Source organism: Dendrobium catenatum, unplaced genomic scaffold (assembly GCF_001605985.2).
Source record: "Dendrobium catenatum unplaced genomic scaffold, ASM160598v2 fragScaff_scaffold_875, whole genome shotgun sequence".
Taxonomy (NCBI): Eukaryota; Viridiplantae; Streptophyta; class Magnoliopsida; order Asparagales; family Orchidaceae; genus Dendrobium; species Dendrobium catenatum.
The window spans coordinates 416,570-443,766 of record NW_021319337.1 but is presented as its reverse complement, the minus strand read 5'-3'; the positions used below and the strand labels follow the sequence as shown (position 1 = coordinate 443,766).

Genomic DNA, 27,197 nt, shown 5'->3' with positions numbered 1-27,197 from the left:
TTGGCTACCTTCTATCGGAGGTTTATTCGAAATTTCAGCACCATTGTAGCCCCCATAACTGATTGTCTTAAGAAAGGGGAATTCCATTGGACGACTGCAGCGACCAGAGCTTTTGAGGATATTAAGAAGAAAATGGTAGAAGCTCCTGTTATGCGTCTCCCAGATTTTTCTAAAGTGTTTGAAGTAACCTGTGACGCATTAGGGATCGGAATAGGAGGAGTCTTGTCACAAGAGGGGCTTCCTGTAGCATACTTTAGCGAGAAACTTAATGACATATGACAAAGGTACTCTACCTACGATAAGGAATTTTATGCAATCATTCAGTCCCTTAGGTATTAAAGACACTACTTGCTACCCCAGGAGTTTGTAATATTTTTCGGATCATGAGGCTTTGAGATACATCAACTCCCAGAAGAAGTTAAATGCCCGTCATGGTCGTTGGGTTGAATTCTTACAAGAATATTCGTACACTATCAGACATAAAGCCGGAACTGAAAATAAGGCAGCCGATGCTTTGAGCCGTAGGATAATGGTCACTAGAGAAATGAGAACAGAAGTTGTTGGATTCGAACGCATCAAGGATGACTATCAAGAGTGTACTGATTTTAAAGAAATATATGTGTTACTAATGGCGGGAGATAAGCCATCTGTAGATGATTTCTTGTTAGAGGATGGTTACTTATTCAAGTCTCAGAAGTTGTGTATTCCCAACACCTCTCTTCGTGAATTTCTTGTGTGGGAACTACACGCAGGAGGCTTAGCTGGACATTTTGGACAGGCTAAGACCATTGCAGCCGTCGAGTATAGATTTTTCTGGCCAAGCCTTAAGCGTGATGTCACTAGACTGATCAAACGTTGCCATACCTGCCAACTAGCTAAACAGAGAAAACAGAACACAAGCCTCTACATGCCAATCCTTGTCCCTAACTGCCCTTGGCAAGACGTTAGTATGTATTTTGTCCTAGGTCTACCCAAAACCATTAGGAAGCATGATTCCATCTGTGTCGTAGTAGATCGCTTCTCTAAGATGGCCCACTTCCTCCCTTGTGCTAAAACTTTCGATGCCTCTAGGATTGCCAAACTTTACTTTAATAAGATTATCCGACTCCATGGACTCCCTAAGACAATTGTGTCGGATCGAGACGTGAAATTTACGAGCTACTTCTGGAAAACTTTATGGATTAAAATGGGTACTAAGCTGAAATTCTCCACCGCCTTTCACCCTCAAACGGATGGCCAAACGGAAGTCGTTAATAGGAGCCTTGGGAACCTTCTAAGGACCTTAGTTGGAGATAACATTAGGGATTGGGATTCCAAACTACCCATTGTTGAATTTGCCTACAATAATTCCATCAATCGAACCACCGGTATGAGCCCAGCTGAGATTGTTTATGGATACCAACCTAGGCAACCAATAGACTTACTCCCCATGAGTCCTAGGCTTAGGGTGTCAGAGTCTGCATCTGCATTTGCATCGCATATCCAAGAATTGCATCAAGAAATTAATAAAAGAATTGTGCAAAGTAATGAGAAATACAAACTTAATGCTGATCTTAAGAGACGCTTCAAGGAGTTCGAAGTTGGAGACTATGTCATGGTTCGGATTCGTCCGGAGCGGTTCCCACCAGGGGTCGTTAAGAAACTACATGCTAAGAGCGCAGGTCCCTTTAAAATAATTTCAAAAATAAACAGTAATGCCTATGTCTTGGACCTTCCTGAAGGTTTCAACATGAACCCCACGTTTAACATAGAGGATCTAGTAGCCTTTGATGGACCTGATTTTAACCCTGAAAATCCACTAAATCTTGAGCCTTGTGAGATCCCAAGCCTACCTCCACTTCCCAAAATTCCCCCATTACCTAATACGGAGAAGATTGAAACCATACTCAGTGATGAGATCATTTCCACAAGGAACGGCGGACGCCAAAGATACTTAGTGCGTTGGAGAGGAAAGCCGGAGACGGAGGACACGTGGCTGGAGCGTGAGGAGATACAGAGACTAGACCCTGACCTTCTGGAGCTGTACGAGAGTTCTCAGGACCCTTGCTCGACAGGGTCAAGCTTCCTCCCACCTGGGGAGAATGATGGGGACATCAGATTTCGACATGTGTACCATCGCCGGAGGCGCCGATCGACGGCCATGATTCAGCGTCTTTATTTTTTATGTTTTATTTTATTCATGTCATTTATATTTCTTGTCTTTTTCATTTTGTACCCCTATGAGGGAATTAGTGTTTGTTGTTGCCCAAGGGCATTGTAGTCTTTTACTTTCCGTATGCTTGTTGAGCCTATATAAAGGCTTGGTCTTTGTATTTTGGATTATTGCTGAATGAAATGAAAATTTGCTCTCTTTGTTCTCTTTGTGAGTGCATGAAAAGATCTCTTAGTGAGTTCTTCCTTTGAGATCTCTTGGTGAGTTCTCTAGTTTTATTTTATTTTGTTTGTTCATCATCTCCCTCTCATTGAAAGCCCCACAAAATCCCCTTCCCATAACCCTAGCCGCCGGCCCTCCTTGGATCTTGCCGCCAGCCACCACCACCATCCCGGCCAACCACCTCTCTGACACTCCTTCCCCTTCCGGCCAACTCCCCTCCCTCATCCTATGCTGAATTTGAAATTTAGAATTCAAATTTTGAATTCTTTCCAAATTTGGATTTCCAAATTATGAAAGTTTGCATGATTGAATCAAATTTCAATTTACTTTAATTTGGAGTTTTCAAAATACTTGTCCACATCATCCACCTAAATTTGAAAACTCTTCTCCCTCTCTCCCCAACTCTCTCTCCCTCTATTCATGCCGCCAGCCCCCCTATCAATCCCCCAATTAAGTTTGCATTCAATCCCCTTTTGTGATTTGAAATCACAAATTAAATGCAAATAATCCTCCCTCCTATTTTTACTAAAACTGAAAATAACTTCAGTTTTTTCAAACTCCTCCCTTCTCTCCCTACCGCCGGCTCCTCATGGGCTTAACCGAAATTGATTCTAATTAATGCCTTAATTGCATTAATTAGGAAATTCAAATTCTATTGTTATTTCCCTCCCAAACTCATAAAACTGAAATTAAATTCAGTTTTTCTAAATTTCACTTCTCCCCTCACCCTAACCCCACCGCCGGCCTCCCCTCTTTCTTCCAACTCGCCGACCACTAGCTCCTCCTTTGGAGATTTCGTCGCAGTGCCGTTCTATCCCACCTCCATGATGTATGGAGGAACCCGAGTGGAATTTCGGGTTTGAGTACGACAACCGTGGACGAGTTAACATCCTCAGATCTCCTTTTTTTGACGTCGGCTTTGACTTCGACGACACCGTCGAAGAGTATTTAGACCGGATCCTCCCAGCTTTAGTGGAGTCCATAGACAATCATTTCTCCATCTACACGTGGATCATCGAAGGGTGTCGTTACACACCACCTCCACGTCCAGCGCCATCCTCTTCTTCCCTACGAATCTACGGCATCGTCGTCCTCGGAGTGGTCTCATCACTAGCATGTTTCTTCTTCTCCCAACGAACCTAGAAGTAGATGAATGAGCGTGGCCTCAAGGTGAGACAATCACTTTGTTAACCGCCGGATTCTTGTTGACCATTCATTTCCATTACTTTATTGAAGTTGTTATTTTATAGAACTTGTAAACTTAGTTGAAGTTGCTTGCCTAGACTTTGTTAACTTCTAAGATTTTCATTGAATCGACAAATTAGCGAAGCTTGGAATTGTATTATCAATACTTTAACGAACTTCTATTAATTTTCTAAGAAACAATTCCTGGTTTCACATCATAAATAGCAATGACATATCACATAAAAACTCATAAGTCATCAGCATTGTCATCACTAAGGGGTTCTTCATTTGAATCATCATTATGGTGAACTGCTCTCTTCCCTTCCTCCTCTCCTATAGAATCCAATGTCGGGCATTTACTTCAAGATTTATATAAGTTTTAATATATATAGCGTGAGGCGTAAGCCTCATGCCAGTGAGGCGAGGCGGGCCTCAACCAAGTTGAAGCGCAAGCCTCATAAAAAAAATCGAGGCGTTTTTTACTGGAATTGCGCAAAGGCGGGCCTCAAGGCGAGCCTCATATTGCGCAATTTTAAACCATGGTTATAATAAGTTACACATTATCACAAAATAATTACACATCGTAGTCTTTTTTACCAATAAACCTTTTTCAAAGTTTGTATTCAACCATAGTTGTCTTCCCATTTAACAACCAATAAATCCTATTAAATGAAATTTTCATACCGGCTAAAATTTTACATATAAAGGGTTCTCATTTTAGCTTTCCTTCAATGTCTTCCACCGAATAAACTTTGTTCTTACTTTATCATCAATTTTTGCTTATTAATGTTCCTCCCCTTTTAAAATCTAATTTTTTGGCACCATGCCATTTGTGATCATCCAAAGCAGTTACACCTCTTCAATCACCGGTGCTCCTTTGCATTGCTCGTGTCATTTTTTGCAGATTTTAGAAGGTTTGTTGCACACAGAGTAGTTATGCGCACTCACAATAGCAATTCAAACACAGATGTATTCAACGTTTACAGCAAAAAAAGGATCCCTCAATGAAATGAGATAGGCCATCCTCCAAAGACATGGAGGCACACTGTAGTTCCCTTTCAAGCAACATGGTTCGACTAATAATACATTCAAACACCGTTAAGCATGGGCAAATGTCCATATGGAAAAAATATATATATTTTTGGCCCAATTGCATAAGTTAAAAACCACCACAATCATCTTCATCCACTTATCCCAACTATTTGGGGCTTTTGCATACTTTAAAAACCAATGAATAAAATAAGGTTGCACAAGTTCATGCAGTTCAAATGTGACCATATGCCCATGACAAAAAAAAAGACCAAAAGGTATTGGGTGAGAACATGAGGGTGAGAGGGGGGACCTTTTAGGAGAAATCACAAAACTAACACGGATAATTCGTGAAGCAGTAACCGAGCTAGTAACCCTACATTTGACAACCTGCTCAACATGATAAACAGTATTTGGTTCACTTCCTGGATCCAAGCCAAGCTCTGATCTGTTAAAAAAAGTTAATATCAAACAAAGTTGGAAAAGGAAATATGAAACAAGTTTCTTAACTAAATTAGAAGGGTCCATAACAGCAAAAGCAGCACAAAAATTAGCTCCGTAAAAACTACAATACATGTTAATTTATCTCGTATGGAGAATAAATATCGTTTGCATGGCTCTGAATGGTGAGAAATAATCATCTTCTTACGGAACGGGTAAAGAATCAATTAGGACATAAAACAAAACATGATTGGTCTTTGTTCATCAACATTAGAGCACAATGTCATTATTAAAGGAAATCAAATTATAAACTAGAGGCAAGAAATTTGAAAGATGAATTTCAGTAAATATATTAAGCATAAAAAAATTTTAATTATATACCTTCATATAACGTATTTTAGATATGATAAAATAGTACCACATCTACATCTAGTGTACAATAATATGGCGTCCCCATGACAGCAGCTAGGTAAGCATGAAATTCATCCATTTCACCCTTGTTCCCTCGTTTCACCCTCCCTCGGACTAGCACTCTATATTTCTCTCTCTCTCTCTGAACTACGAACCTTCCTAAGTAGTACCTCATCATTTGTAACTTAGTTTCCTTTCTTGTACCAAGCATTTTTATGTTCTCATTCATAAAATCCAAACATTAGCATCTATAAATTTTAAACTTCATTTTTCTTGTCTTGTCAGTAAGTGTAAAATCCAATAACTTCATTTTTCTTTTTCTTGTCAGTAAGTGTAAAATCCTATACCTAGAATGCATTCCTATATATCACCAAAGCTTTGTGGTATATTCTTGTACCAATTGTTCATATTTTTGCCGCAATTGATGCCACAAGATCAACTAATCTTTATCATGGCCTCTATAATAAAATGCATTGAAAAAAGCTTTCGAGTTCATTTGGTTCGATGAAAATAGAATGCAAAGTAAAATGAAATACTGTGTAAAAGGAACACGATATATTTGAAATATTTGAATTTGTTTGGATAAGTGTTAAATAAATACCTGTGATTACTTGTTTTTTGTTTGGCTTAAAATAAAAAGAATGAAGTGCAAAGTCCAATGATGGTGGTGGCCATAGGCCAGCAGGTAGCGGTGGTGAAGATGAAGGCGACAGTGGAAATGGAGGTAGCGGCAATTGAGGTGGTGGCGGGGGATACTAAGGAGGCAGTGGCTAGTAGCGATTGCCGATAGCAGTGGCTAGCAGCTAGCTGTAAGTGGCAGGCGATGGCCGTAGTTGGCGGCGATGGCCAGTGTTTGTAACAATGGCAAACAACTGATGTAGTCAGCATCTAGAGGGAGTTGATAGCATCTTGTAGAATAATAGCATGGAAATTATGGTGTATTTGAAAATCAGCCAAATATAACAATTTCTAAATACACCAAAATTTAACTAAACAGTGAATTCCAAATATTTTAAAATTTTACTCTACATCTCTTCTACTTCAGACCAAACATCAATATTTTTAAAACATCAACATTTGAAATATTTTATACCCCTTTTACTTCAAACCAAAAAGCCCTAAGTTTCCTTTAGAAACCTTTGGAGAGTCATACAACCATTTTTGGAATAACAATTTTTTACTGCCTAAGCAAGAAGGTATGTGTTAAGAAACAAACGAAGAAATTGATGGCAAAATCTGAAATTTCAACAAATTTGAACCAAAGAAAGAGAAGGATCTTATAGCGAAGCATTCAAATAGCCTTTTATATTGCTGGAATACAGAAATAAAACGACCAGATACAATGGATCGTCTATTAGAGAGGAAGATCCTGCTCTTTCAAATATCTAGACACCGCTAGACCCCAAGCAAATACTAGAAAACAGAAAATTTCAGCAAAAGCAGAAGTAAACCCTAAAAACCCAAAACCACCCTTGCTATTTGAGTTTTCCCTCCTAATCCACCCCCAAATCCCTTTAATTAAATTTGTGGAACCCACATAGAGTGGGTGGTAGAGAAGAGGGAGGAACTCTCCTGTTCTGCCTCTTATATGTCTAAACCGGTCCTTGTTGGATCAGTCTATCAATACTACCCTCCCAAAGAGCAAAATTGTCCTCAAGATGGAACGAGAGAAACTCACCCTCTCATATGGCTCCCATGTGGCCTCATAGTTAGGTATGTTCTTCCACTTAATCAGCACTTTCTGGGACCCTCCCTCTTCCTGTCATACCCCTTGAAGCTCGAGTGCTTCCAAAACCACCTCTAGCTCCTCTGTCAGCAGCCCTGATAATTCTAAACTGGCTGCATGATCTCCCACGTCTCTCCCCAACTGTGATACGTGTGACACGGGGTGAATGGAAGTGGTCGAGGGTAACTTCAAGCAATAGACCACGACTCCAATTCTCTCAAGCACCTTATACAAGCCAAAGTACCTCGGGGCTAGCTTTTAATTCCTTATGTTGCCTATTATCCTCTGTCAGTAGGCTCACAACTTTAAGAATACCCTATCCCCAATGGCAAACTAGATCTCCAACTCCCGTCCTTCTTGACCAGCAAGACTGGGCTAGAAAAAGGACTTACACTCGACCTGATGATCTCTGCTCCAACATCTCCCTGATCAGCTTCTCAATCTATTCTTCTGAATCTGAGGGTAATTGTAGGGTCGGACACTAATCGGTGATACCCCCTCCATTAAGGTGATGGCGTGTTCCTGCTCTTTCAGTGGTGTAAGTCTTGAGGTGGCTGAAAAACCTCACTGAACTAATGTATGAGTAGCTGCACTGAAAGGGGGATGTCCCCCTTCCTCAATTTTGATCCCTTTCGAGCGCTGCAGTTCCACCAAAAACCCTCCTTCCACCTCCTATATGGTTCGGACCATAGTTTTGAGAGACACCATGGCCTTGGACAACCATGCATCCCCTGGATCACCACTTTTCTTCCTTCTAACACCAGCTGCATCGTCAATGCTCAACATTTAATCCTGGTATCTCCTAAGATCTGAAATCATTTCATCCTCAAGATGACATCAGTGCTCCTTAACTCCAACGAGAGAAAATCTCCCCTCACTTGACCCCCCTGCATGGTCAACACCACTCCCCTACACACTCCTCGACCCATCTCCACCTTCTCAGCGCCCATCATCACCCCATAACCCCCTATGTCCACCAATTTCACCCCAAATGAGATAAAATGGTGAGTAACCCCACTATCGATCAACATCACCACCTCTTTGTCTACTATTTCTCCTTTCACCTTCATGGTGTGATTTGGGGTGAACCCCATCACTGAGTTTTAGAAGACTTCGGCCATGTCAAGATGCAACTTTTTCTCCTCTTCCACCACTTCCCCACTCTCGTCTCCCCTTAGCTTCCTCGTCATCACAAGCGGTGAGAACCTAAAGAGTTCATTCATTACACCTATTCCCCGGTGTGCATCTCTCATCACATCTAAAATACAATTCCTTCACTCGTTTCTCCTGTAGATTCTTCTAAGTGAGCTTCTTAAAATTTCCCTGAATCCCGCTCCTACAGTCTTCTCCAGTGGGGCCTCAAGAAGGTTTCCCAGTACTAGTCCTTTAGGAGCTAAGAATGTGGTGGTCATTCTCATCTTGTATAAGCCTCCCGAACTACTACATATGGCCCCCTTTCCAAGTGTACCTGGTCCTCCACTAAATGTGCGAGATCCATAGCCTCCCCGAAGTCCTGGGGCCTCATCACTCTAACTACAGCCCGGATCTCATCACATAAAGTGGGCGGCAGAGAAGAGGGCAGAACTCTCATGTTCTGCCTCCTATATGTCTAAACCGGTCCTTATTGAACTAGTCTATCAGTATGTTTCTATAACTCAATAAAATATTCTTATATATCGATTGTTCATATTTCTGCCTCTGTTGATGATACAATAACAACTTCTTTTTGTCATGGTCAATAGAATAAAATTGGCCTTCAGCATTCACTTAAAATGTACCAACATCATTTTATAAATGTCATAGTTTAAAGAGTTTGCATCCACCAAATATGTGTAACATTTCGTTTTAGGTGCACTAGCATACTAATAGAAGTAGATACAGGTCTCTCGAGCATCCAATGTGCCATCAAAGGAAACCAACTCTAGTTTTAGATCGACTTTAAAATAGATGGGTGTCTCACTAATAGTTGAGCTTTCTCAATTCCCTTCATCAATGTCTTCAAGAATATCAGGGCTTTGACCACAAATTGTGAAGGGAACCTCTTTTTCTTTTTGGGATATTGGATCCCACAATTAATTCATTTTCTCCATCATATTCAAATACATTATTTATTTTGAAAAACCTAGCACCATTTTCATTTAGTGAATTGTAATCTCTTTCAATAGTCGTAGGTTCTTTTACCTGCTGCCTCTTAATAATAAAATTTTGGGGGTTAATTCCATCTTAGATCACTCACTCTTAGTTAGGCATTCCTGCTCCGATACTAGAATGATCCAAAATTCTTATTGGATAAGATTGGCGTCCAATATCTTCCAAGTGGATTTGGATGGAGTCCTTTGGTATGTAGTGTGTACAAGTATGTCACAAACTTACCATTATTAACTTAGGAGATTGGTTCTTCCCAACCTAATTGCCCGAGGTAATAACTAAATCTCACAAGGCTTCACAATAATTTCAAGGCAACTTATCAACTGGATTTATAATTTCAGAAAAAGGATTTATGTAATCAGGATTAGAAAACATGCATAAAATTAATGCTAAATTTACTTAACAAAATTGAAAGATAATATTATAAAAAAGTCCTGAATTTTCTAAGAAACCTCCGCCACAAACTTCTCTAGTATGTTGCTCCTCTAGTCAAGGATCTATTTTTTTGTTGTTGTGCACCTCTAAGTTCTTATGAATACAGTTCTGTTATCAATGAGGTGAATTTCAACGAGGCAGCAAATTGAAGAGAAAAGAAACATTTGGAATTGATTCATCTCTTGGAAAGATGAGCAATCAGCCTATAAATGTTGGAAAATTGTACAAGACTCAGGAAGTTGCCAGTTACTATTGATAAAGAGAGAAGTGGAGGTTGAGATCCCTACTGCACTTAGTTAGAACCAAAACTACGGGGGAGAGAGAATCAAAGGGTATTGGAAGAGAGTAAGTTTTGAGAGATAAGAATTAATAAACTATTCTATTCAAACTTGAAATTTGGATTAAAAATTGAAACCTATTTCTCAAAAATTAAAATAATACAAAACCTCAATTAAGATTCAAAGCAAATAGGAATGTGCCCTAAAAATTGCTAACAAACTCTTAAAATCTGAAATTATGCAGGAAAAGTAAAAAAAGTTCTATAAATAAGCAAGAGAAAAAAAAAACGCTTAAATTTGTCCATATGGAATGAGTAGCCCCTTGCGCAGATAATCATTGGCATTAATTTTTTACACTCTACATTTCAAGTTCTGATTTAAGCAACTAAAATCAAATTTATCTAAGTCTTGGTCCACCCCTTCGAATATATCAGTAGTCGTAATTTGATAAAAATCATATAAAACCTCTTAGTGAACTTGTACAAGATATGGTAATTTTCTAAATAAATTTTAAACATTTTAAAATATCCAAGGTAATTGGGAATAATGAGACCCTCCTAGATAAGCCATAATACATTTGTATTGGACTACTCCAGGGGATTTTAACACTTTTTCACAGGTCAACATACCACAACAATGAAATCTCCACTTCAAATCCTTATGGAATTTCCTTCAATGAGGTAATCCATGATTGTTTATAAAAGAAAAACAAAGAATAATCACAAATAAGATTCATGACTCAAAAGCTCAGAATTCACAGCCAGCACCATGAACTAATGCCCATAGTTACAACACATTCTCCCTAATTTAAAACTATATTTTCACAACTAAAACTTCTGACACTTACCAAAAAAAGGTAATAAAGTATACACTGCAATCTGCAAATAACATTTCTCATAAATTCAAACTATTCCTTTTCCGGCAGCTGAAAATATATGAGAATGCCTAATTCGCTCTAACTGTACTTGAATACAACTGTATGAAGCAAAAGAAGATCAACAAGCACAGACATTTCATTTTGAATTACAAGTAAATCCTTTAGGTAATTGTAGTAAATAATTAACTTACCAGTGGAACCAAATCTGGGAGCTCTTGCATTATGCTATAGTAAAATATGTAAATTTAACTAACCATCATAAAAATTTTCTGTAAATCTATAATGCATCGTCATTTTTTCATGTAACATATATTCCTAATAATGAAATTTCCATTCAATGTTACTCATATAGAGATGCACTAACAGACTTAAAAACACACAACATAAGGGATTGAACAACTTTATCGAAAAAAAAAATAATGAGGGGAAAAACAATTCCTGACCATGCGAACTGTCTAAATGGAATACAATATGTAGATAGCAATGACAATGAAAAAAAGGTAGATAATATTGAAATTATATGACAAGCAGATGAAAATCTATAATCAAGCATGTGCAAAAAAATCAATGTTAGACAACAAAATTATTAAATAGCAAAAGTAGGCGCAGACAAGAAACTCTGCTTAACCAGAACCAAGCAAGTACAGCACATAGTAGATTAGTAGAACAAAATCCTAAGAGTTCAAAGAGGGCAGGATCTAGCCTTGGGGCAAAACCCAGAATCCCATTGTAAAATTTGACATAACAACCATGATTTTCAATTTTGGTAATCCATCCATGTGTGATTAAGCCCTCAATAGCATCAGCATGTGAAGCCAAAATACCAAGCTTTGATTTAACCTGAATCAAACAAGAAAATAATTAAATTTTTTACAAATTAAATAAATCAAACAAAGAATTAAAGAATGCATACATAAGCATCATGGAAATCATATCACAAACACTAGTGCAACTCGCTAGTCTTTGAAACTCAGAAAGTCAAAATATCATTTTATGATAAGCTATGAACTAGCAAAATCAAAGCACAAAAATACTTGCATAAAAACTATTTTAAAAATGATCGATCTATAGTGCATATCGAGAAAGAATCAGAGCCACACACTTTCAGCATCTCAATTGAGGACCCAAGCATGTCTTTCGAGTTTAAATCTCAACATGATCAGACACTTTAAATGAAAGCTTTGTGAAAAATTTAAAATTTTTGCATCTTCAAATTACAGAGAAATTACTGGCATGAGAAGATGTTCATTTATGTTATTTTATATTATTTGGCTGAATGGATAGAATCCCTCTCTATTTTAAATACAGGGCATGGGATTGGGGGTGGCTTTTTTGCTTTATTGCCAAAAATGAGGATCAAGTCTTCCACGCCATCCCATGGGTAGCATAGAAAAGCCGTACAAATAGCTAAGAAAATGAAACTTGAAAGATACATACTAGAGTCTTCTTGTGTGTCACAGTAATACGCTTGGATTTGCATCCCAGCACACGAAAAAGAAACTCAGCTCCAACCTAAAAAATATATAGAAAGATATAAAATAACAAAACAAAGTTAGATCATTTGTGATGATAAATAATCTAAATTAAAGTTAATCGATAAAGCATTGCTTAAAATATAGAGCATTGCAACAACAAAACGACAAACAATAAAGCTGCAAGAAGTTCAACCAACTAAAATTGTTACAAAAAAATGTCTCTTTCATCAAGTGCAACCGATGCATTTTAATGATAAAAAATTCTATTTGTTAAAAATTTGCTATCAAGCAGTTATTTATTTTTTCCACCAAAAATTCATATGAATGTGACAGTAAGCTAGAAAAAATGCAGTGCTACAATCATAACATAATTGAAACCATTTCATTAGTATGTATACTGTCAATTGCAATGTGAATAATGTTATTATTAGATATGTGTGCATTAAGCTCCCTTCAACAACATGATTGCCGTGTAATCAATATGATGAAAAACTACAAACACATACAAATACATAAATCACGTCACTTACTTCCAATAGCTAAAAATTGCAAGTATGGTGACAGTGATTAGGGGAGTTCACCAAATACATACCTTGAACTTCTTGGTAGGTTTTACTCGTTCAAATTCTGACATATGTCGGTATGGACAGAGTGCCTTCACACCACTTTCAAACTGGACAATCGCACCAAATGACTCCACAACAATAACTTGAGCTCTAGCCAACATCCCAGGCTTGACATCTGAATGCGTGAAAACGGGTCGTTCAAAAGCACTGGCCTGTATAGAAAATAAGATAAAATAAGATGATACTAGGCTGTGCTCTTAAAACAACCTTGCAGATCATTAGAACTTCCCATCTTAAATGAATGTAAAGATCTTCTCAAGAAAACAAGAGCAGGAAATGTTGTAACCACCAAACACACTGCATATATCAGAAATTTGTAAAGCACCGCTTTTTTCTATTTTTTAAAAGAACAATGTTTTAAAACTATTCGACTAGTACTAGTTATTTAAACTTATACAGTAATATGAAAGGACTCGCTTTGGCCATATCATCATAATATAGTGTTTGCACCAACCATGTATTGCATGTGCATGATTGAGATATACTCAAATGGATTATCTAACGAGGGTGAGGGCAGTTGCATGTATGTGTGCAGATTATGCACACATAATGTAGGATGGCTATGCCTGATCTCCAAATAAACATTAAGACCATAAGGAGATGTGCTTCAATTTGGTAGTTTGAACAACATTCTGTTAACGGGAATGATTTCTATTATTGAGTACAAGAGTGTAAACTCATGGAAATTGCCAAGTTTTGCGTTGTACTTTCCTCTTTGGCATGTTGAGTTCATGTATGCATTGGCAAAAAGTTATGGTAATTTAACCTATAATTGCTGGGGTGGATATCAAGGACACTAAGGATAGGCAAATTTAACTAGGAAATTAGCAAGCAATCAGACATAATGGTGTTTTTTCCCAATCATGGTTTTAGGGATATGTGTTTTCAATGTGATACCAAAAGGGGGAGCGTGTATGGAACCTTCTATATGAAAACATCTACCCATCCTAGGGGAGTGTGTATGGCAGCTTTTATAAGAAAACATCTACGACATCTACCCATCCAAAGTGGTGAAAACTTTGTTTCCAAGATGCCAATGAGTTATTGATTGAACTCCTAAATTGGTAATTAATTATGTTATTGCAGAAGAAGAGAGACTGATGTATTATTTTATGTATGTATATAACTGGTGCGTCATTTTGTTTGTTTGTGCGAGAGTATGTGTGTGTGTGTGTATTAGATGATAATGTTGTAGTTTCATCATCATTTATCATTATTATCTTTTAGAAGATAATTATATAGTTAATGGATTTTGATCATATAATTAAATTACATTGCACAAGGGAATAATGCTAATCTCTTCGTGAATCATTCCTTGACAGAAAATTGTTGAGGACAAAGTGATAAGATGATATTAAATCAAAATTTTGACAGGCATGCATAAGATCAAATTAATCTAATCATGCTTTAATGCTGATACATCGATAGAGGATATTAATCAACAATATCATGACATTTCATTAATCATTAGCTGATTAACAACATGGATCAAATTAATTTGTAAATATTTTACTATAATTTAGTTGATTGATAATGTAAAACTTGAAGATCAAACTTCCTAAAAATGAAAGTATTGCACAAGTTTGGTGGGATTGTAACATATGTGAATTAATTAGTTTTAGCGGTACTTTAAATAACTATTACTAGCTGATATGAAGAAGCTTCTATCCCTAATGGAAACCATGATAACTGCATAAAGAAGATACTTTAGTAAAGGCTTCTAGAAATGAGAATGAAAATATTGAAACAAAGAGAAATTGCTTGATTCTTAATGCAAGGATTAAAAAACCCATTCCAATTCCAACATGTATCCTTGTCTTGATATCTAGGTTTTTTTTTTTTACATTCATACCAATTCCTAGATTTTGATCAAGTATGACCATACATGTTTTGCATGTGAATGCTCATTGCATGCATGTGAGGATGATATTGAGAATGATAACCATATAAGGGTGAAGATAGTTACATATTATGTGTGTACGTATTGTACAAGTCTGTTGGACATTCATGCTCAACATTCAAGAGTTATCGAGATCATGAGGTCATGTGCTTCAATTTAGATAGTTGAAGAGCCCATCCACAAAAGAGGAGTGAATAAGGGATAGACTCAATTAATGAATGTGAGCTCTTATTGATGTCACACAGTATACAATCTTTGGTAGGTTGAATTCATCAAAGATATAGGTGGCATTTGAGCTGATGGAGCGTTTGACCCATAGTTATTGAAATGAAAATGCAGCACCAAATTAATCACCCAGCAAAATTCAACCCCTTCTCTCAAGCCTCCTTGGTAAGAAAACTCAGCAGTAGCTTTCCAAGAGGTGGATAAGATCTAGTTTAACCAAATTTCCCATAGTGTTGTGTTGCAATTAATTTAAATCTATAGTTGATACCAATGTTTAAAATTGCGTATTTGGGTATTGAGGCGTTTTTCATTCGTGAGGCGAGGCGTAAGCCTCAAGGCGTTTTGAGGCGTAAGACTCAAAATCAAAAGATTGCGTAAACATAAAATGATAAAATTTTTATATACTAATGAGTGAATAATATAAAACATAAAAAAAGCATAAGATATGAAGTGAAATCAAAATATCCCAATAATAAGACAACATGAAATATAGTTCAACTCAAAATTCTATCTTTCCCAAATTCCAATATTCTTTTCATTAACATATAATTCCAATTTCCAAAAATAAATAGCAAAGACATATCACATAAGAACTCATAAGTCATCAGCACTTTCATCACTAAGGGGTTCTTCATTTGAATCATCATTATGGTAAACTGCTCTCTCCCCTTCCTCCTCTCCTATAGAGTCCAATGTCGGGCATTTACTTCAAGATTTATGTAAGTTTTAATATATATAGCGTGAGGCTTGTGAAGCAAAGCGGGCCTCAACCAAGTTGAGGCGCAAGCCTCATAAAAAAACTCGAGGCGTAAACATCGAGGCGTTTTTTACTGGAACTGCGCAAAGGCGAGCCTCATATTGCGCAATTTTAAACCATGGTTGATACTTTCTATGGCAAACCGCATTAACCACCCTCCAACTTGCAAAGGGTGATCTCTATTAAGGAGATTGTTTAGGCTCAAATTCAGCCTTAAATTTGAGTGTTATATATGAATTTAATTGAATGAGAAAGGTTGATGAAAGTAGATCAAATCAAGAACTCATCATTATTCATTCCGGGGAAACCGGTGGACCCAATCTTCCAACATCAAAGGGCATTGAACAATGATGTATTGGAACTTAATTGGCAACATTGTGTTGCATCCTCTCAAGTATCTCGAACAACTGCGGTCAGGAGGGCTGGACATATGCATCAAAGATATGCTTAGAGGTTACAGTCAACTCATTCAAATCCAAAGGGCCCTAGTCATACCAAATTCCATTGAATAATTCAAAGGCTTGGTCGCTTATAGTTCCGAGGTATTGGACAAAACCAACATGAACTCAAAGGTATGGCATTACCATCAATTGTTCACAAACCTATGTTGACTAAGAAAAATGAATCTAAGACATGAAGACTTGGTTGGTTTTGGGTATAAGTATAATCAATAAGTAGAGTTGACTTTCATTGGATATTTTCATAGAATATGAGTTTGACCCGAGCTTAATTTGAATTGGGGCTTCCATCCATAGAAAAGACCAATAATTGATTTAATAAGTTTGTTGGCCTTTTGCCAACCCAAATTAATCAGAATGAGAGTTACATCCACTAGAAGGCCCAAATATAGGGCATACAATCTTGAGGACGAGGAAAGCGTAACGATGATCTTATGGCCATGCTCGATAGATAGTGAGACCTATTTGATTTAATTTGAGAAACTTTGTGCTAGCTCATTAATTGGCATGCAATTCACATCCATAAGGAATGATCGTAAGTTAAGTCTTGGGTTATCATTTTGAATTTCGATAGGATTAATAGGAAATTAGGAATAGCATCTCCAATTGTGAAAGAGGTCTAATAGCATGGCATTGATAACTAAGGCTTTAAGGGGGCATTGATAACTAAGGCTTTAAGGGGACAATGGCATTGGCCTAGTTGTTTTGAATGTAGAATGATAAGTAAGAGCCTTATAACCATGCATTGTGAGAATCAATAAGATCAGACTACAATCCTTAGACTTTTTGCATAATCAACCAGGTAAATGTCATGATTTAGAAGCATTTGGGTTACCTAAAGGTATATAAGAGCCCTTAGTGAATTGGGGCTATTTTGAAATCTTGGGTGTGATAGTATCCTTTCTCATACCGTGTAATGAACTTCAATGCACTAGCATTATATAAATATAACAATCGGATTATTAGTTATTGTATGTTATTTTATGGATGTTCAAATTATCCATAATGATTTTCTCATTTTGATTAAATTTCTAAGTGTTGTGGTATGTTTTTTGAAGCATGCTTATATGTTTAATTCATTAAAGAGCTTTACTAAGCAAGATAAATATGTTAATATGATGTCAATCACGGATCAAATAAATATTGCCCATGGGTATAAGATATTGATTTAAACCTAAAAGAATTAAAAGGCATAAATATTATTTCATTGTTATTATTTTTTTTATAACAAATGGATCATTATGCAATTTTGAGATTATATATAGGCTATTTTATAGAATATTAGAAATCCCACACAAAAAAATTTTGTAAATTTAACATTTATTTTGTGCTAGTTTGATTTGGTTTTTTGGCATTTAGACCTGATAATGATTGTTATATAACTTAAAATGAGTTGATATGCAATTCAATGATTCTATCATCTTAAGAGCACAAGGAAACTCATTTTATAATATCAATTCATATGGAAGATTTTTTTTTTTTTGGTCCATAGAGTGCACACAGTGCACTTATTAAATAAAAGGTTCACCACCATTCTATACTTGTTGACCCTAGGATCCCTAAATGCTCAAAATATCAGTTTTTACAATGCATTCCAACAACATAAGTGATGTAGAAAAGGGAGGGGTAAAAATATTTTGTGTTTTAATTTTGGTGAGTTGCTTTATCTCTACTAAAAATCAGCTCATTAATGAGCTTATTCTTCTTTTTCAGCTCATTAATGCAATTAATTAGATTCATTTCCCCTTGCTTTTTTCTCTTTGGTTTCTTCCTTTGTCTCCTGTGTTGGCTCTTCGGGTCCCTTGCTGGCTGGGCTTCCCATGGCTGCTGGTTGAGTTTTCCATGGTTTCTCTCCCTCTCAGTTTTATCCCATGGTTGTTTTCCCGTGAAGTGATGCCCTGTTTCTTGTGCTGGCTCTTCGGGTCACTTGCTAGCTGGAATTCCCGTGGACTTCTAACTGGGTTTCCCGTGCTTCTTTCTCCCTATTTTCTGTGCAGTTTTTAGTGTGTTTTTAGTATGTTTTCTGTACAGTTCTTGCTCGCAAAAATTTGGGGCCCTTCCCAAATTTTTGCTTGCATCAATTTGGTATCAGAGCAAGTTGGTATATCCTAGGTCATTGAGTCGTGTTTTTTGAGTCTAAATGGATAGTCCATGCAATTATCCTTCAGAAGCCTCATATCAAGATTCAAATGAGTCCCAAGGAGAATTTGACCCCGCCAAAGTTACAAATGAACCAACTATTCTGGATGTGAAGATTCCAACTGTAGAAGGGATTCCATCGCAAGGAAGTTCTACAAATCCAATGCAAAACGAGTTGTATAAAATTCAATATCAAATGTTCTTGTGTTCAGATAAATTCGAGAAGAAAAAGAAATTTCTGCAGGACCAATTCAAGCAAGAACGTGAGAAGATTTTGAAGAAATACGAGGCAAAGATTCAAGAGCTTGATGCGCCTTCTTCGCCTCCTCGGAAGAAATCTAAAGACAACTTATCGTGAGATGAATTCTTTCAACCGGAAGAGAATTGATGTAGGAGGGGGGTCAAAACAAAATGAAAATTTTGTTCTTTGGGCTACTTATTGTCTCACGGTTTGGTCCTTGGCTGTTTGGTGTTGAGCTCAAAATTCTGGATTCTACTTGAAATTTAGCTCATTTATTTGGAGTAGTATTGTGTCTTTTCCTTTCCCCTTTGTCTTCTCGGTTTTTCCCTTAAGCTGCTTATTGTTTTCGGTTTCTGCTGGCTGTTGCTGTTCCCGTGGCCCTCCCTCTCGATTTTCCCCTCCTGGTTGTTTTTCCCATGAAATGCTGCTTTGTCTCCTGTGCTGACTCTTCGGGTCCCTTGCTGGCTGGGCTTCCCGTGGCTGCTAGTGGGGTTTTCCGTGGTTTGTTTCCCTATTTTTTGTGCAAAATTTCTACTGGCTGCTGTGGTGCCTTTTGGCCTTCTATTTCCTCTTATTTATTAGGTTTTAAATAAGATTTTAGGGGCTATTTGGCTGCCCTCTTTCTCCTATAAATACAAGGTGTTTTGTATGAATTAAAGAATGTTATTATGCAATTTTTGGAGCCAAAAACCTAAGAGGTTTTTCTTCTTTCTTGGAAAAATTTGCGAGCTTGTTCCACTTCTTCCTCTCCTTCTTGGGAAAGCTTGCGAGCTTGTCCTCCTCCTTTTCGTCTCGAACTTCTAACCTCCTTCTTGCCGCAAGTGACCACCCCACATGTATCCTTCTTCTCGACGAATTGCAAAGCTTCTTTAGGTGTTGTTTATATGTCGTTTATAAGTCAAAGTTTGTATGCGTCGTTTGTAAGCGTCCTTTATATTATAAAAAGTGTCTTTTTAGGTATTTGTGTGCAACTTCTATTTCCTATGAAGGTCTAGTTCTTGCTCACAAAAATTTGGTGCCCTTCCCAAATTTTTGCTTGTATCAATAAGTTAATGAGAGGTGAAATAAAAAATGGATAGTATTTCCATATGACTTTGGTGGGTTGTATTATGTTAGAAGGTTGTGAAACGTGCTTCAACATATGTCATAGAAGAGCAAAATGCACTACATCATAGAAAGGGCCACCATATGCACCTAGGTAGCTACGATGGTGGGGTTCAACATGATTTGCATCAAGGAGGGTTATGACATGGACATTAATTTATTATGCTTGATATTCATGAAACAACAAAAATAGCAAGTGAATTGATTTTACAACTGAATAGCATCTCCCAATATTTTTTGTTGATTTTCTCATGTCAGAAGGTTGCAAAGCGTGCTCTAACATATGTCATAGTGAAGTATGACGTGATTTATGACATAAGAGAGGTTACGGGGCGCACCAAAACAGCTCATATAGTAAGTGTGTTTGATTTACATAGGGGAAGTCCATGTGTGAGGGGCAAGGTTTTGAAGAGATTATACATGTTGTCTTCAACAAGATTAGTGACGTGCACAAGTGAAAGTGTGTAAGGTCTATGGGTAAAAATTGAAACCATGCAAATGACTCGCGCAATAAGGTAGCATTTGTAGAATGCAAGAAATGTGGGGAAGAGTGTGTGGCTTTTCAAGTTGATTCATTAGTAGGGAGAAGTGAAATTTACATGGGAAAACAAGCGTTGAAGATCAAACGTATGGGAGAAAGTTCATAAGCAAGAATAGCAATTGCTTGGGGAGAAAAACTGAAAAAGCAATTTATTGACATACTAAGTCGTGCAAGATTTACTATTTTCTTATTAGAAAATTAAATCGTTTAGATTGCAAAGATTGTAAAAGTTATTCCGAGTGAAAATTTATGTACTCAACATCGATTACTAGTTTTGGATTTTAAGATAAAGGGGCATAAAATAAAAAATAAAGTAAAACAATTTTCTAGGATTAGATGGGGGCATTTAAAGAATATTAACAAAAATATTTTTGGAGATAAGATTTTAGATCGTAAGATTTTGTCTGTGCATGAGGATGCTAATATTATGTGGGAAAAAGTGGCTAGTGATGTTAAGAATATTGCAAAAGATGTCCTTGGAGTATCAAAGGGAAAAGCTCCTAATAGTAAAAATAGTTGGTGGTGGAATCCTAATGTGAAAGAAAAGATAAAAAATAAGAAGCTTTGTTATAAAGTAAAACAATTTTCTAGGATTAGATGGGGGCATTTAAAGAATATTAACAAAAATATTTTTGGAGATAAGATTTTAGATCGTAAGATTTTGTCTGTGCATGAGGATGCTAATATTATGTGGGAAAAAGTGGCTAGTGATGTTAAGAATATTGCAAAAGATGTCCTTGGAGTATCAAAGGGAAAAGCTCCTAATAGTAAAAATAGTTGGTGGTGGAATCCTAATGTGCAAGAAAAGATTAAAAATAAGAAGATTTGTTATAAAAATTGGTTTAATTTTAAAAATTATGATAATTGGGAAATATATAAAGTGGGATTGCTCATCTAGTCCTTAAGCTATTTACTTTGGGAATTTTTTTGTGATTATTTGGATGTGCATATCTATATTCAAGATATGGTATTATGAATATAAATCACTTTAAAAGCCTTGCACCAAAATTTACCACTCACACTAGCATAATACATCATTATAGTTTAACATTTTGTGGAGCATGTAGGTACAACATATCAATCTTTTTTAAATTAAGCATAAACATAACTGAAATTTTGTATGTCATTATATCATTTGTTTTTCTTGTGTCATTGTGATAGATTAAAAAATTCTCTTAGAAAGCTTAGAATCTTGGTTTGTTGGTGATCTTGGGACAGAGCAAGATTATGATTAATCACTAATCAGATTGTTCATGATCGTGATTAGTGCATCAAAATGTGAAGATATCTAAGGGATTATGGATTTTAAATTTTTTATGTTTTGATCTCTTGATGTAGTTCTTGAAAAGAAAGGAGTCAATAATGCTTATATTCAAATCATTAAAGATATGTATGCAGGAGCTATTACTTGTGTTCAAACACAAGGTGGATTGACCAAGTATTTCCCTATTTCGGTTGGGTTACATCAAGGATCAGCCTTAAGCCCATATCTTTTTGCTTTAGTCATGGATGTTCTCACTAGACATTTGCAAGAGGATGTACCTTGGTGTATGCTTTTTGCTGATGATATTCTTCTTATTGATAAGACAGAGAGGGAGTTGAAGGTAAACTTGAATTATGGAGGTCAACCTTAGAGTCTAAAGATTTTCGCTTGAGTAGATCTAAAACGGAATATTTGGAGTGTAATTTTAGTAGTAATAGACATAGTGAGGAGATTGTGACTTTGGGCGATCAAGTTATTAATAAGAGTACACGTTTTAGATATCTTGGATCAATTGTTCAGAGTGATGGTGAAATAGATGGAGATATTATTAGCAGAATTCAAGTTGGATGGTTGAAGTGGAGTAATGCATCGGGCTTGTTATGTGATAGAAATGTACCACTCAAACTTAAGGGAAAATTCTATAAGATGGTAGTGAGGCCTCCAAAGCTTTATGGTGCCGAATGTTGGCCATTAAAAGAGAAGCATAATACTAAGTTAAGTGTGACAAAGATGAGAATGCTCAGGTGGATGAGTGGCTTTACCCTTAGAGATAGGATACGAAATGAGCATATACGTGAAAAGGTTGGAGTAGCTCCAGTAAAAGATAAGATTAGAGAGAGTCGCCTTAGATGGTTTGGTCACATAAAACGGCGGTCTTTCGATGACCCGGTTAGGAGAGTAGAAGTATTAGATTTGACTTATGTTAAGAAAGGTAGGGGTAGACCTAAAAAGACTTGGTTAAAAAATATTTGGAATGACCTTTCTTTATTAGGTTTAAACGAGAATTTGACTTTTAATAGGACACAATGGAGAAAAAGGATTCATGTAGCCGACCCCACGTAGTGGGATAAAGGTTTGATGTTGTTGTTGTTGTTGTTGTACTAAGTCGTGCAAGATGGATGGCATGATGGCTAGCAATAGATGAGAGAGACATAGGAGAGCAGAAGCAAAGTATGCACAAAACTATTGAAGGTGAAACTTAGATGGGATATGGGAGCATAGCATAATTTGGGAGTGGGAATCTAGCGAGAAAGAGTGTGGGACTCGATATATAGGATGGGAGAAGGCACGGGCATTGGAAGACATAGATGTGGGTTGCCCAAGAGTATATAAGCCATTGAGGACGTAGAGGTGAGGGACTGAGAGAAGTGTGTTGAAGTGAGAGGAGCATTGGTCCTAAGAGCCAAATCACAGAGAGCATAGGAGTGTCTGCTAAAGCAGGAGAGCAAGAGAGGGACCATTTAACTTTCTAGAATACAAGTGGTAATTGACCAAAAAGTGGGAGATCGGGAGCAAAATGCATAGAAATAAAAAGGTAGCAAGCCGGTGGGAGGTTACTATGGTGAGGCTTACAATAGAAAAGGGTTTAAATTTATAGTTTTTTATCATTTAAAGTGGTTTAAATATTTAAAAACAAATCTATGGAATGATCATAGTGCATTATATAGTTTGAGACATTTTTTGGTCTATCATTAAATGTCAACATATTATTAAGTGTTAATTACATGTCATGGATTTATTTAAATTAAATAAGCCCCTAACATAATTATATATTTCAAGGGATCAACATTAATTATTACATAATTAAGCCTAAGAATGACCATGAAAGCTTAATCAAACAAAATATAGAAATCCTGCATAGGTTAATTGAGACCTAATTAGGTTAAGAAAGGCATTGGCAAAGCTACCTCGAGCCCAAAATTTTGCAATCAAAGACTCAATTGTATGAATTAGGCAAGCCTAGTTGAGCCTCATATTGATGAACCAAGGTCTTGGCTAAGTTAGCTATCAATCAGTCAATGAGCATGAGAGGAATTAGCCCTAACTTTTGGGTAAAAATAAATTATGTTTGAGAATATTGAAGCTAGTGCTACAAAAATACCTCATGGATTAACAAACCATCAAACATGTTGGTGTTTGGCCCCACCCACCAACTATTTTAACTGAGCTTTTAACCCCTGCGTGTCTATTGTGGATGGTCTAAACCCCACTTTCAAAAGTGAAATTCATATGGTAATATAGTTCTATGTGAACTCAATACCCATAAAAATGTTGAGTCTACCTAGGATTTCCCTTGGCATTATTGATTGATTCCGAACTTCGAAATTTAACTACGTTGTTGTGACTGAATATTATGATAATAGCACCGATTATTAAAATTGTATGCTTACATTGTACATTTACATGGAGGGTTGATGCTTTAATTTGCAAGTGATGTTACTAGCTTGGCTTATTATTGCAAGGGATATCATTCATGTCTAATGTTGATATGTATATCCTTGCATATTGAATGCATGTTCATTAGTAAAAAAGACAGATTATAAGAAGAATTTGTATAAACTTATCCTTGGCTGCCAAAGGATAACTTCTATTAATTTGTTGTTTGTCAAACCCTTTATTAACATTAATCCATTATTTTCAAAATAATGATGGAAATTTAGTTTAAATTGATTTTGACCATAAGATTATAGCATGGGTATGCAGAAAAAGCAAATGAGATAATGTTAATGATTTTGTATAACTTATTCTTGGCTATAATGGTTAGGGTAGGATAAATGTTAGTATTTTGTTGTTGCCCATCCATTTGTTATAAATAATTCATTATTTTGGATAAATAGTTTAGTTTAGTATTAATCAGATGATAATAACAAAGACATGATGCAAAAGAAAATGAGATAATGTTAATGATTTTGTACCATTTATTATAATTAATTCATTATTTTGGATAAATAGTTTAGTTTAACATTGATGAGATGATAATAACAAGAATATAATGCAAAAGCATCTAAGATAATGTTTTTATATAAACATATCCATGGTCCATATGATTAGGGTAGGATAACTCCTATTAATTTTTCACCTTTTCACCCTTTATTATCATAAATTTACTATTTTCAAAATGATGAAAGCAAAATAGTTTAGGAATTTGGATCATAATATTATAATAGAGGTATAGAACAAACACATGTGGCATAACATTAATAATTAAATATTATTTCTAAGTATGTGTTGTGTAGTCGATACCAAGGCAGAACAATAATCATGCTTCCCCAAATTCACCTCTTTTCTTATTCCCTTTTGTTGACATATTTATATATAAATATTAACCTAAAAACCTTATATATTTTCCTATGATATAAAAGGAAGTTTTTGACAAAAGAAGAATATTATGAGCAACTTCAATAAAATAAAAAACATTCAACTGATGGATTAATCACCAAAATACAAAGAAAACTAATTCTGAATTTTTCTTCTAATATTATTTTTCGTTAATATAGCCAAGATAAAGTAAACCCTCAGAGAAAGACAATGGAAAAGTCCAAAGAATTAATAACTTGAGAAAAATAAAGTGGTTGCAAGGTATTACCTTTAAGGTTCCAATTGCTAGACCTTCTAAATGCCTTATCCCAAGAACACGAAGACGAGCATAATCCCCTTGCTTAAACTTCTTCTTCAACTTAAGAACCTCTTCATCAGATACATCAAATCGCTATCCAAAATCAAAATAAAAATAAAAATTGAATGCAATGATAAAGCTCCAAGTAAAGTTAAGATAAATAATAGATTGGACCAACATAATCATAAGATGAACATACAAGTACATATGCGGGAGTATGCTCAGGAGCAGAAGGAATATTTAGAAGAAGACCAAAATTCTCATCAATCCTCAAAATACAGGACTTCTCATAAATTTCTCCAGTTTTGACATGCTAAACAAGGCAGGATAATGTTAGTAAAAGAAAATTGTAACAAAACGATTTGATAAACTTGAAACCTATAAACAAAATGCAAAGGCAGCATAAAATATTACAACATGGCAGGATAATAAACACCAAACAATATAAATAAGCAACAAAAAATAAGCATTTCTGACCATTGGAGGTGCCTTGTAATGAACAAGGTGAGGATTCAAGGTTAGTCCAACTGCTCTTGTTGAAGGGTCAATAAATAATACTCGAGCATTTACCTAAATAAATAAATCAAAAGAAGAATTATTAAAATGCAAAAGAAAACATGAAATGACATCATTATCACAGAATATTGAGAAAGTCATTAGTATATCAGCTACTACAAGTATAGAGAAAAGATAAGTGCATTAAAATACTAAAATCTATAGGATTATGTACAATATATGTAACACAAACCACTCAGCTTAGAACTTATATAATTAATAAATTATTCAACTCATTCCACATTTACAATGTATGACAATAAACCACAGAAATAGAACTCAAATTTGGAATCAATTATTCAACTCATAACACATGCATAATGCATGAAAATACAACAAAAATTACATTATTTTGTCGACAGATGACACTCGAACTTTTGGCATAAAAATACATTTTTTGTCATTAACAGTTTCAAAATTTTCGAAGCTGCGGTATAGAGATTTGTATGATCTGAAGCAACGGAGACCATGGACAATGGTTTTGGTTTTTATTGAGCATCTACTCTTCAAAATAATTAATTCAAAATGTAAGGTAAAAGCCCGAGGTGTTCAACTGCGTCAAACTTCCTGCCAATACAAGGTCTAGACCTTTTCAAGTCTTTAGGCTGATTAACATCATAAAAGTTGAATAAGTGAGTAGGCACTTTGAAAGAACAAAATCATGATCTTTAATGACATCTTATTTCACCATCATCATCAGTAATATACCAACTATTTAGGGACAATTTTATAAATCCTCGTTTCCATTTGTTACTTCTGAATTTTGCATGTGTGATGTTAAATGCATGGTCTTCTCAAATATTTTTCAATAGCTTCTATCTATGTTACTTCAATTTTATTCCTTTTTTCTTCGTAATCCTTAGACACAACTTTTATCTATCAATCTCATGGGTGCATTTTTCTACCCTTTAAATTTTAACAACTTCAAAAGACCTTAGTTTATTTTCAAACACATTATCTTTTATGATGATATTAGATAGTATCATAAAAGAATCCTACATATTTGTTACACAATTTATGATAATTAATGTGGATCAAGTAATTTGATTTATGTTAGAATGAATGGCATAGAAAAAGTTCTTAACATGTTGATATATGAAAATCACAGGACTTAAAAACTTATTAGTATGTTTTACTTTCATGTATAATGTTTTACTTTCATGTATATATATTTAGTTGCAATAATTGTGGACCCTCTATATTTAATTGAATTGGGGACAATGATTTCAATTGACACTATCTAGAGTTATTTCATACTCGAAGATCATGTAAGGGTAAATGTGTTATCGTATCTCCAAGGATCTTTCAATATATAGGAGCTATAATTTATTTTATGATGACTAATACAAATTTAAAGACTTTTCCCCTTTATGATCCCCTTAGTTGATATGT

At 35.8% G+C, this 27,197-nt stretch overlaps 1 protein-coding gene across 2 annotated transcripts in view; it reads right to left on the bottom strand.

Annotated features, from left to right (window-relative positions):
• The window catches only part of LOC110113155 (rRNA biogenesis protein RRP5), a 97,006-nt gene that overhangs the window by 35,346 nt on the left and 34,463 nt on the right, over positions 1 to 27,197 (bottom strand). For both annotated transcript variants that reach the window (XM_020845602.2, XM_020845603.2), the window contains exons 10-16: positions 25,728 to 25,820; positions 25,450 to 25,563; positions 25,221 to 25,343; positions 12,972 to 13,157; positions 12,342 to 12,416; positions 11,608 to 11,744; positions 4,902 to 5,036 (exon numbers count right to left, since the gene is read on the bottom strand). In XM_020845602.2, the coding sequence (XP_020701261.1) occupies positions 4,902 to 5,036; positions 11,608 to 11,744; positions 12,342 to 12,416; positions 12,972 to 13,157; positions 25,221 to 25,343; positions 25,450 to 25,563; positions 25,728 to 25,820 (863 nt within the window). The remainder of the gene's footprint in view (positions 1 to 4,901; positions 5,037 to 11,607; positions 11,745 to 12,341; positions 12,417 to 12,971; positions 13,158 to 25,220; positions 25,344 to 25,449; positions 25,564 to 25,727; positions 25,821 to 27,197) is intronic.